The sequence below is a fragment of the Ruditapes philippinarum genome, unplaced genomic scaffold (genome assembly GCF_026571515.1).
Source record: "Ruditapes philippinarum isolate M1 unplaced genomic scaffold, ASM2657151v2 ctg864_1_1_1_1, whole genome shotgun sequence".
NCBI lineage: Eukaryota > Metazoa > Mollusca > Bivalvia > Venerida > Veneridae > Ruditapes > Ruditapes philippinarum.
Window position 1 is genome coordinate 118,133 of NW_026866375.1, and position 12,228 is coordinate 130,360.

General features: G+C 33.4%; 1 protein-coding gene across 1 annotated transcript; it reads right to left on the reverse strand.

Moving 5' to 3' along the window:
• Window positions 1-9,726: 9,726 nt before the first annotated feature.
• On the reverse strand, window positions 9,727-11,058 carry LOC132732326 (uncharacterized). Its single transcript, XM_060718726.1, has 2 exons — window positions 10,830-11,058; window positions 9,727-10,472 (listed from the first exon to the last, which is right to left on the reverse strand). Exons 1-2 carry the CDS (start codon window positions 11,056-11,058, stop codon window positions 9,727-9,729), a joined length of 975 nt encoding a protein of 324 aa, XP_060574709.1.
• Window positions 11,059-12,228: the final 1,170 nt, after the last annotated feature.

A 12,228-nucleotide genomic window follows, 5' to 3' on the forward strand; every position in this document is an offset into this window, starting at 1 on the left:
AAATCTTCTTTTAAAGAACATTAAGAGCGAGAGCTTAAATATTTGGCATGAAACATCGCCCAGTCAGTGTCTACCAAGTTTGTTCAAATAAAAGCCCTGGGGTCAAAATTGGCCCAGCCGGGGGTCATTGATTTTCCTTATTTGTATATAGTAAAAACTTAAAAAACTTCTTTTAAAAAACCCAAATAGCTAGAGCTTAGATATTTGGCATGAAACATCTTCTAGTGGGTATCTACCAAGTTTGTTAAAATAAAATCCCTAGGGTCATTATTTACATGTATAGGAAAGTTCACATTCTTAATTCATTGTAATTATGAGGTTGTTTATGTATTTCTAACCATAGAAAATATCTTCCATAGTTTGTGTTGCTGTGTGGGAGTTATAAGTATAATAGCCGTGCAACAACTGATTTATGCCTGATATAACAAAATTTATTCTGGAACATGACAAATGACCTGAGGTGTGGCACGATGACTGAAACATTATAACAATAATCACATTATTAATATAGGAATGACTCGCGGTCAAAATTGTAAAATGAACTTTATTGCACTAAGATCTTTGTTAATGCCAGTGCGTCCGTGTGATGTTGTTTATAAAACTTAGACTACATTACATATTTGTTGTAATTATCAATTAGTTTGTACTGTCACAAATTAAGCAACAGTTGAAAATAAAAAGTCACCTCACCTGCGTCTTCATGCAGATGTATCATTATCCAAGAAAGTGTATGGTGAAGCTTTTTTTTCATGATTAGAGAATTTTTAAATTATCTTGCTGGTAATCTCTGCGAGAAAATAACCATTTATTTATTTGTAAACTATGAAAGGCTAATAAGAAATTTAAGGCTTTTACTTCCCTCAAGACAGAGGAATGAATAGGATTTTTTTACAGAATATAATTGCCAGTCGAAATGAATTAGCAATGTAAATACCATCTGTTATAAACACTGCCCTTTCATGTGTAGCACAACTAACTTCCGATCTCTAGGTAAGGAGAGGGTTAAATGGTCACCGTAGTATGAACACATCTGTGGATGTTTCAAAATTTCCAGATTTCGCCATTTTCGTGTGTAAAGGTTGAATACAGCTCAAAGCCAGTGCTAGGGGGCGGACATTAGCTTGCACCCATGAACAGGCTCAATTAAATCGAGTCTGCAACATTTTTCAATTTTGCTGTTTTTGCCCCCCAACCAGGATTTCCGTTTGCTTTGAACGTTACATAAATAATTAATTATTGTTGCAAGAAATTTTGAGCCTGAACTAAACGTTAAGATAAGGAATTGTTATATAGTTAATGGATTGCCAGATCATATTATTGTCACAATAGCCTTTAAACCAGACAGAAAAACGATCATAATGTTGATTGCTTTTGTATATCCTAAAAATAAACTTCATACATTTATTATTTGTCACACTTTCCATTGTCACAGTGCCTACTTAATTTCAAAAATAGACAGTTGAATTAGAATCAAAGCTATGTATTCATCCATTTTCAATGTTATTAATTTTTTCGTCCTTTTTTCACTTTTCAGAATTCAGTTCAATTCAAATTGGTATGTTTTGCGTTTTTAAAACGTTTTTAAAGGTCGTTTCAGTTTATTTTAATTAACTTAATCAGATACATGCATATTTTAATTTTTCACATGTCTAGAAGTATGGATTTTGATAAAGCAGGAATGCTGACAGATATAATTCAAGCAATGATGAATAAGTGCAGAAAGAATATTATAGACACCTGATCAAACTAGTTTTAACTTTATTTTTTCCTCAAATTGACCGCTTTTCTATTTGTTTTAACTACTAAAGACACACTTACCTTATTAGCACGGAACATGTAAAATATATATAATATCTAGCAATTCATAAATGGTATATTCGCATCATGTAAACACTTATATTAAGAATAACAAGTGTTAATAAATTAATTGTTGATAAATAAGAATTATTTTCTATATATTACAGTAAAACACACATAAACAAACTTACCAACTTACCAGACATCTTTATCAGCAGGAATGTCGGGAAATATAAGTTCAAAAACGGCAAAGTACTTCCCTATGTGCCCTTAAATTCCTATTTTTAGTTAAGAATTCCAATTAATTAAGCGCTTCTGCTTGTTTATTTTGAGAATTATTTTAAAAAAGTATTAACCATAATCGCATACATTTTGGTTTGACTTTCCCATGTTTTCCGAGAATACTCATTTATTTCTTGGCGCTATTATCATGAACAGCGAACAACAATGAAAATAATGACTTTATAAAATATTGACTTCCTTGAACAAATTAATTTCGTTAAAAGTGCAATCAACATTTGAATTGGCGATCGGACGAAAACTTGGAATTCAACTTATGGGTTGTGAATGGTATTTTAGTCCGCACCTTGTGACAAAGAATAAATTGAGAAACAAGTTTACATGAACTGTATAATTTTCAAGAATGGTGTTATTATTCTATTATTCTTATATTTCTAATGTAAGATTATTACATTATTATTTTCGCCATTTTGTTTTTAACAACATATTAAAACATTGTTTAAAATGAAATATGTATTTTGTATTTAAATCATTTCAAGTGCATTTTAGAAAAGTTGTATTATATAATTGTCTTGAATAAGCTTAAGCGTAAACATCTGAAGAAATGTTAATTAAACAATTATATTAAAATGCAGTTGAAATGGTAAAACATGTTGAGTTTTTCCCATTGAATATGCTTTTTCTTTGCTTATATTTGCCCTTTTTAATATGGGTCTTTTACTTATACATGTATTTCCCGTTTATTTTGGGTTTTTAAAATGACAAGAAGATGAAACATCTAGTTACTAAAATATATCTTTTAATAAGAATATTTGTGCAATGTTACATTGGTGACCGTTATAAGTATTGAATGAGGATATACGAGGGCTGATTTGGATATTCGTAGACTCACACAATATTTAAGTAACTTTCTCATAAAAAATAAAATAAAATATCATAAAATATGCTTTTAACTTATCTTTCATGAAAATCAAGCATAAATAATTTGCGGGCACACTCAATTGGCGTCTGTTAAAATATATTATGTTAACGTCATCGTCCCCGTAGAGCGTCGTTTTATTTCTGGCGTGATGAACGTTAACGTAATCTTTTGAGTCGTCAAGCAGTCGCTTTATTTTATTTTTCAAGAATGTGACTGCATTATTTTATCACTTTCATGGCGATAAATCCATTGTTTTTCTATTACATCCTCATACCACTGAGCATGTTCTATGAGCATGCGCGACACTCACCTGGCATGTACCTTGAAATTAAAATGCAATTAAAATATAATTAAGAAAAACGTATCAAAATAATTAAAATATCAACAGTGAATAAGAACGTTAAAAAATACTAAATTTTTCATCAATAAATATTAATTAAATTAATTCTTTACTTATTTCATTTTATTTATGTGAAAGTGAAAATTGTAGTAAGATGTCATTCTAAGTCAATGCCGACCAAACTACTCTCCTGTTTACCCTCTGTAATAAGGCTCTGTACTGTTCATAACAAGTGCTGGAAATATCGGAAAATTACCGAATAGTCAATCTTTGGACTTTTCCCAAAGCAAGTCAAATTGCCGTAAAAAATGACGTCATCACCGTCCGTCCTCGGCGTCCTTCAGGTATGTTCGTCAATTATTTTAATGTCATTAACATTCGGTTGCGCGACTCACTGACACTTTGCCTTTAGTCTTCTACAGTAATTTAACATTTATATCATATAGACGTGTTTTGACAGTTTTTCACCTCCCCCTTTCCTTTTTTAGGCAAATGCTCTATTTTGGCACCAAACACTTGTTTTTGTTTTGAGAAATGCTGTTAAAAAGTGATCACTTTTTCGGCGCCGCCCCTATAAAAAGATACATTAAGGAGGCGCCAGAGGGGGATGCTTGGGGGTTTGAAGAAAATGGACCACTAAATGGGGTCTTGCAAACTCATGAAATATGATTATTCCAACACAAAAACAAGAAGACAAATTTGGTTTTCGGGATTTATTTGAGGTTTGGCGAAATTTTGTCAATGGCTGATGAAAAAGAAATATCAATACAAATTTAAATATATGCTTTATGTATGCCCGACATCGGCCACATATTGTTATGAAAGAATATGTCTTACGAAAATTCAATTATTTGATACTTATGATTCAGGTACACCTAAATCAGAAATCAGATAAATTGCAGATTTATGGTCCATATAAATGAAAATGAACTCGTCATATCAACATGTCATATCAACTTCAGCGCCGTTAATGGAAGCTGATGCTCAACAATGTCTTTATTAGTTTTAACCTCTTCTAAGGATTGTAAGTACCAGACAAGAGTTCTGTTTCTAGCCATGACGAAAAGCTCCCTGAAAAATACAATAATCTTTCGGCAACACAATCATGTTATATGTGCATTGGGAGGTAGGGCGTAGTTATTATAGAGTAAAGCTAGATTAAATCTAAATTAAAATAATTTGAAAATTTACATGCTACCTTCTTCGAAGTTTTTATCCGAAAGAGATCGCTACCACGCCGCTCAACTTCTTAAATAACATAACAATTTTGAACCAACCAATGGGCCCGTTATGAAATCTGTTTTTGGATGGAATCTTTAGTTCAATATTTACCGATTGAACTGTATATTAAGTGAAGTGTAATATAAATGCCACCTTATGCCAGGAAAGAACGTATTGCACTGGGAGCAATGTTAATGTATGGTTACAGATTTCTTGGGGACATAATGTTTTTCAATATTTTTTGTGGGAAGCTTCAAAAATAGCTGTAATACTTAGAAGAAGTCTTGTATAATGTACATAACAGTAATAATGTGTGACTAAAGAATGGTTCGGATGTTAATGGATACTAATTTGATGAAATTGAATATATTTTTAGGATGGTAACTGTAATGCAGATATTATAGGGGAATATTTTACAAAGGGGATTTAAAATATTGAAATAGTAAAATCTAGAAAGACCCAAAAAAAAAAACCGTAAAAACCATCAAAACTTTTTAAGTGCAAAAGCAAATGAATAAAATCATCTTCTTATAGCCCCATAAAAAGGTAAATATTTTTTAAAAGGAAAAACACAACAACGACTGTCAAAATGCAAAACCATTAAACCGAAAAAAATCAAAATAAAAACATAGGGAAATTTTAAAAAGAAGTAAAAAAAATGTTAAATCACAAGTACAAGCCCAAAAGACATAAAAAAAAAATGAAAAAAACCCCCTAATCCCTCCGGAGATTTTTTATTACATGTTTTAATTTTAACAAAAAAATTTATTGTGCTATGTAATAAAGAAAAACAGTGCCAAATAGGTTTGAAATACTCAACGAACGCCCCTTGAATTTTAAAAAAAAGGGGGTTTTGAAAAAACACACTATGTCAGGAGAAATGTCTGCCTTGATGTTATTTAATCTAAGAAAAGATTTAGTAATAAATACTAGAACCAATTTCCAAGATATGGAGGCTGGGCAGCACCGCCTGACATTAAAGTGAAATATTCTCAGTTGGAAAACTAGCATGTAATTATTTAGTTAACACTATCTTCTTTTTTTTTAGGTATTTTTATCCTTTTCTATCTCAAATCAATATATACATGTAAACAACAAACTCTGATTATTATTTACACCCAAAACAAAGAACTCTGATCATTATTTACACCCAAAACAAACACACATCATTTATCAGCCACTTATATGAAATATCTTTTCACATATACGTCTTTTATACGAAACAAGACACCTGGCGAGCCCAAGCTCTAACAACTTATGATCAAACAACAATAAAATCACCACAAAATGAAGAACACAAAAAAATGAATATTTTTACAACTCTAAGATACGGTATAAACCACAAACATTCATCCAACAATATTAACTTCACACAATCTAATCAGCATCAGAAAACAACTTAAACTAAAGCACCCAATATTTACATATATCCTCAAAACAAAGCATCAACTAATATAATCTTGATCAGACAATCATTCAACCAATATCAATCAATTATATCTTCACAAACAGATATAACTCAACAACAAAAACAACAAATTACAACCAATAAACCCTGATCAATTAAGATCACCACAATTATATTCAACCACTTCAACAAACCAACAAAACTGACTTCAAAACAACAAAATTCTCTTCAAAACAACAAAATTCTCTTCCCAATAAAAAATAACCCCTCACACTATAAGCGTGTGTATCCTAACTAATGTAAAATCTCTCTCTAAACGCGCATATTTGCTAGCTGAAACGATTTGACATTTAAACATGTATACATATTTTATACTCCCAGCAACAGGTTTATAAATGAAACTGTACATTGAAATATGATACACTTCAGTGTATCGCTGACTCGTTGTAAATAAAACTATCTACAGTGAAACTGTGATTATTCTGACAGCCCCCTACTCAAGAAAACACTCCACTGTTTTCAAACAAAATGAATAATCTACAATGTCTCTTTTCAAGTATCGAGTCTACTTAGGTAATCTGCACACATGTTTTCCTTTCCTTTCACAGCTACTATTCTAAACTTATAGTTCTGTAGAAATAATGCCCATCTCATTATGCGGCCACTTTCAACTTTACATTTCTGAATATACCTTAAAGGAGCATGGTCTGTATGCAGCTCAAATTCTTTCCCGTACAAATATTTGTTGAATTTCTTTATTCCAAATACCATTGCAAGACATTCCCTCTCGATAACCGAGTAGTTTCTTTCTCTATTCAACAATTTCTTACTCGCGTAAGCTATTGGAAGCAGACCATCATCAAACTGTTGAAGAAGTGCCGCGCCAACTCCGGTATCTGAGGCATCACATTGCAAAACAAATGACTTTGAAAAGTCTGGAAGTCGTAGTATTGGTGATCGTGTCAGTACTCGCTTCAATGTCGTAAAGGCTTTTTCATGTTCTGGTTTCCATATGATTTTACTTGGCTGTCCTTTCTTCGTAAGATCTGTCAATGGGGAAGCAATTTCTGCAAATGAAGCAATGAATTTTCGGTAGTATCCAGCTAGACCAAGAAACGATCTCAGTTGCTTCTTTGATTCTGGTCGCATAGCGTCTCTAATTTTGCCTAATTTGTCATCTTCCATTTGCATTTGTCCTTTGCCAACAACATGACCGGTAAATGGTATACTTTCAAACCCAATCATACATTTAGAAGGTTTAACTGTGATCTTTGCTTCTCGTATTCCTTCGAACAACTGTCTCAACATTTTTATATGTGTCTCCCATGTAACCGTATGTCCAAGTACATCGTCAACATAGTTATCAGTATCATTCACTCCGGAAAGCAACTTCCGCATCATTCTATTAAATGTTGCACCAGAATTGACCATTTCAAATGGCATCTTTCTGAATTGGTAACTACCTTCTGTTGTAGAAAATGCTGTGAGATGTCTTGATTTTGCTTCAATTGGTATTTTGCCAAAAACCTTTGGTCAAATCAATTTTCGTGAAGAACTTATCTTCTTTAAGTTTCGCCATCACATCCTCAACATTACCCATTGGTTCTGTATCAAACTTTGTTACAGAGTTGAGTCGTCTGAAGTCAATACAAAAGCGGTTTGTATTATCCTTTTTCTTCACCAAAACAATTGGAGAATTATAATCAGAATTTGCTGGTTCAATGATACCACATTCAAGCATTTTCTTAATTTCATCCTCTACCGCTGTCCTTTTTGCATATGGTATCGTATATTGTCTAACACGAATTGGTGTTTTGTCAGTCAACTCAATCTTGTGAGATTCAAGATCTGTTGTTCCGGGAATATCAGTAAAAATATCCTCAAATTCTTGAAGCAACGCATTTACGTCTGATTTTTGTTCAAGTGTTAATTGATCATTAACATTAACATCTCTGTACGTCTCTTCACCCTGTGCGTCTACTAGTTCTAAAAGATTTTCATCATCAACTACCCCAGTATCATCATTATTTTCAGCTTCTATTACAGCTACACTAGCATAAATTCTATCTTCTCTTTCTTCGTATTTCTTCAGAAGATTTATGTGGTACATTCCCAATTCTATCACCTACTTTTCACTTTGTAGTCAAACTTGTTAACTGCTTCACTTAAACAACAAATGGACCTTTCCATTGTAACATCAGTTTATTGTGTGTTGAAGGCAGGAGCAATAATACTTTGTCTCCTTTCTTAAGACTTCTTGGTCGTGTTTTCTTATCATAATGATGTTTATACTCTTCTTGTGAGTTACTGAGATTCTCTCTAGCAATCTTGCATGTTTGTTCTAATCTATTTCTCAAAATCCTAGTACGTACTCATACGTATTACGTGTCTCTGGTACTTCTGTCTCTGTCCATAATTCTTTAAGTGCTTGCATGGGACCTCTAACAGTTTTCTTCCATATAGAAGTTCAAATGGTGTGAACCCTGTACTTGACTGAGGGACTTTTCTCTGTATGCAAAGAGAACCGCAGACAAATATCTATCCCCAATCCTTAGGTCGTTCTTGGGCACATTTTCTTCAACATGCTTTTTAAAATACCATTCATTCTCTCACAAAGACCATTACATTTTGGATTGTAAGGGGTCGTAAACAACTGTTTTAGTGATACTAGCCTACAAACTTCTTCCATAAGTTGTGACGTGAACTGACTTCCCCTATCACTAAGTATTTCCGATGGGAAACCTACTCTTGCAAAAAATATCTAACAATGCTTCAGCTATATTTTCAGTCTCAATTCTTGGTAAAGCAACAGCTTCTGGGTAACGTGTAGCATAATCAACTACAGTTAAGATGTATCTATTTCCCTTTTCCGATACAGGCGTTATTGGCCCTATCAAATCCACTGCAATTCTCTGGAACGGAGTGTCAATAATAGGCATTTCACCTAAAAAGGGGCTTTCGAAAATCTTAAACCCCGGGCCCGTCTTTGAAAATGTTACCCGGAAAAGACAAAATCTTTGTGAAAATACTAAAAAACCTGGCCCGTGAAAATAGGGCTGTACCCGTCTAAAGTTTGGGGTTTTCAGCAAATGCCCCCCCCACTATTTGATTCATGAAACTAATGACATAACTCTTTTTTGATAAATTTTCTAGGAACAACTATTTGTTTTTGTTTCAAAACTTTTAAAATTTACCTTTCACCGTCTCAAAAATTTTTATACAAACATCTTTTCTTTAATTTCAATCTAAAAAAATTTACCCCCTTTTTTGGGTTTTTCAATTTTTTTTATCTTATTTTTCCCTTTGCATAAAATGCCACAAACGCCCGTAAAGTAAATTTTTCATTTTAAATTTTTCTTTTTAAAAACATTACCCTAATTTCATTATCTTCGACCATTTTTGAGAACTTTAAGAGGTTTCATTGCTTTCTTCTCCTTTTCTGCCTGTGCTCTAGTAACAACAGCCAAGCCTATGTTTGGGTTACTTTCTCGGCTAACCCACTTTCTCATTTTGGCTTAATCAAGATACACCCCAAATTATTGCCCAAGACTAAGTTCACAAATTTGCTGACTCTAAAACCATTAGCTTCTATTTTAGCCCTTTATAAAAAGGTGTATTCAAATGTTCTATTTTTGCCATAGGTACCCCCAAACCCTGGCCCGAACCATCTAAATTGCTATCATGACACAAAATTTTTTATTCAGTTGATCTTCTTCCATAACTTCTTTCTAACTACTGGCTAACTCGCAACCCAGGTGTCCTCTAAGAAACTTTCACCTCTTTGATTACCAACATATCCTAGTTTAGATCCAGTTGACGTTCACCTTCTAATGATTCAATTGTACAGCTACTTGTAATGACAGGCACAGAATTACCATTGGCTAATTTAAGTTTTCCCTCTTCAATACAACCATCATAAGAACTTGTTGGAGAAATTGACATACATAACCCCGATACTTTCTTATCATCTGATCTCCCATCACGTCTATTTTCTCCAGGCCTACTACGCCAGTTCCTTGGTGAAGAATCCCGATTTGTTTTAAAGTAATTTCTATTTTGCTCCCCATATGACATTGCAGCAGCCCCATATCTTTTCTTAGTCTGATCTCGACAATCTCTGGCCACATGACCCTCTCTATTACATATGAAGCATGTTACTTTTCTATTTTCTCTGTGAAAGTGCTGTATTGGTTTCGATAGATTACCTTGATTAAGGCGTATTGGTGATTTATTTGAAAAATTGGCAACTTTTGAGCTTTTACTATTTGTAATTGTACCGCCATGAGCCTCTAAGTATTGTTCAGCCAAAGAGATGACATCTCTACGATCCTTTGGCTTTCGTTCCTTTAGAAAAAGAGCTAGCTCTGTTGAACAAACTTTGACAAATTGCTCTCTAATAATAAGATCTTTCAATTTATCTACTGTATCCGCAGCGTCGGCCATTTCTGTCCATCTACTAAAGTACCTATCTAAGCGAGCCATAAATTGGTTTACAGTCTCCCCTTGTTCCGGCTTACTCTCTCTAAATTTATTTCTGAAACCGTCTTCTGTTAATTGGTATCTTTTCAAAACTGCTGTTTTTAATTCTTGATAGTCTGATGCTTGCTCAGGAGGCATACTAGTGTAAACTTCAAGACCTTTCCCCGTTAATAACGAACTTAAGCTTATTGCCCATGTGTCTTCTTTCCATCCTTGACTGATAGAGAATCTTTCAAAACGCTCTATATAAGCATCTATGTCATCTTTTGACTCTTCAAATTTAGGCAATCTTGGCCTCAAACCGGTGCTAGGTGGGGTATCAAGGCGATCCCCAGCCTCAATTTTTAACTTCATTAATTCTATTTCTTGCTCTTTCATTTTCATCTCTACTTCAGCTTGAAATAAACGTTTCTTTTCCTCACGTTCGGCTTCTTTTTCTAGACGCTCGGCCTCAAAACGCCGTCGCCCTTCCTCACGTTCAGCTTCTTTTTCTAAACGCTCTGCCTCAAATCGCCGTTTATCTTCTTCACGTCTAATATTTCTCTCTTCTCTATCAAGATATTCTGATTCTTTCTTTTGAACATAATCACGTAACTCCCCGTCCTTCAACCCAAGCCTCTCTCCCAATGATACCCATTTATCATAATCCATAATTACTTAATAATGGATTACTATTCAATAAATTAATCAACTTCTACGAAACCCGTTACGTAAATGCTTATTACTCAACAAAATGGTGTACCTCTGTAGCACCGACAATCGTTATACCAAATCTAATCTCGATATAACAATGGCACCTACCGGGCACCGGCAATGAACTTGTATCAACAGTAACAACCAGGGGACCGATAATAATCTTCCAGTAGTGTTTAACAACAATGTAAACTTTAATAAAACAACCAACTGAGCACCGGCAGCAAAAACTTTCTATTCAACTATGATAAACACTTTTATGAATAATCACCCACTGAACACCGGTTATAAACTTTAATCAACTACTGATGTTTATAACCTCAACAAATTATAAGTTATATCTTTATCATCGATATAAACTTATTAACACAATGACTTAAACTATCGAAACAAATGTCTCCCTACTACCACTTAATTCTATCACCGTATAAACAGTATTCAACAAAGGGTGCTCTCCTGCTAAAATGCAATAACTTCTTCAGTATAAATAAACTTTTAAAAAACACAACCCGTCACCGCTTCTATACATATAACTCTCTACTTAAACTCTATTGTACAGAGAGTTTACTTGTATAACACTACAACAGATTTATCGATTTTTGCCTAACAGCATTTTACACTGCTACATTTTACCAACAGATCGTAAATGATTTAAAGTTTAACAAAAAATTTATCAAAGTTTAACAAACAATATTTTGCCAGAAAAGATTCCAACTTAAAGAGAATATCCCGGACGAGCCCCCAAATTGTCAGGAGAAATGTCTGCCTTGATGTTATTTAATCTAAGAAAAGATTTAGTAATAAATACTAGAACCAATTTCCAAGATATGGAGGCTGGGCAGCACCGCCTGACATTAAAGTGAAATATTCTCAGTTGGAAAACTAGCATGTAATTGTTTAGTTAACACTATCTTTTTTTTAGGTATTTTTATCCTTTTCTATCTCAAATCAATATATACATGTAAACAACAAACTCTGATTATTATTTACACCCAAAACAAAGAACTCTGATCATTATTTACACCCAAAACAAACACACATCATTTATCAGCCACTTATATGAAATATCTTTTCACATATACGTCTTTTATACGAAACAAGACACCTGGCGAGCCCAAGCTCTAACAA

Bases quoted from the DNA above. Each gene is read 5' to 3' on its own strand.
- LOC132732326 (XM_060718726.1), bottom strand. From the start codon at position 11,058: ATGGATTATGATAAATGGGTATCATTGGGAGAGAGGCTTGGGTTGAAG. The intron at 10,473-10,829 runs GTGAGGAAAAGA...AATTAACAGAAG, and splicing joins TCTAGAAAAAGAAGCCGAAC to ACGGTTTCAGAAATAAATTT.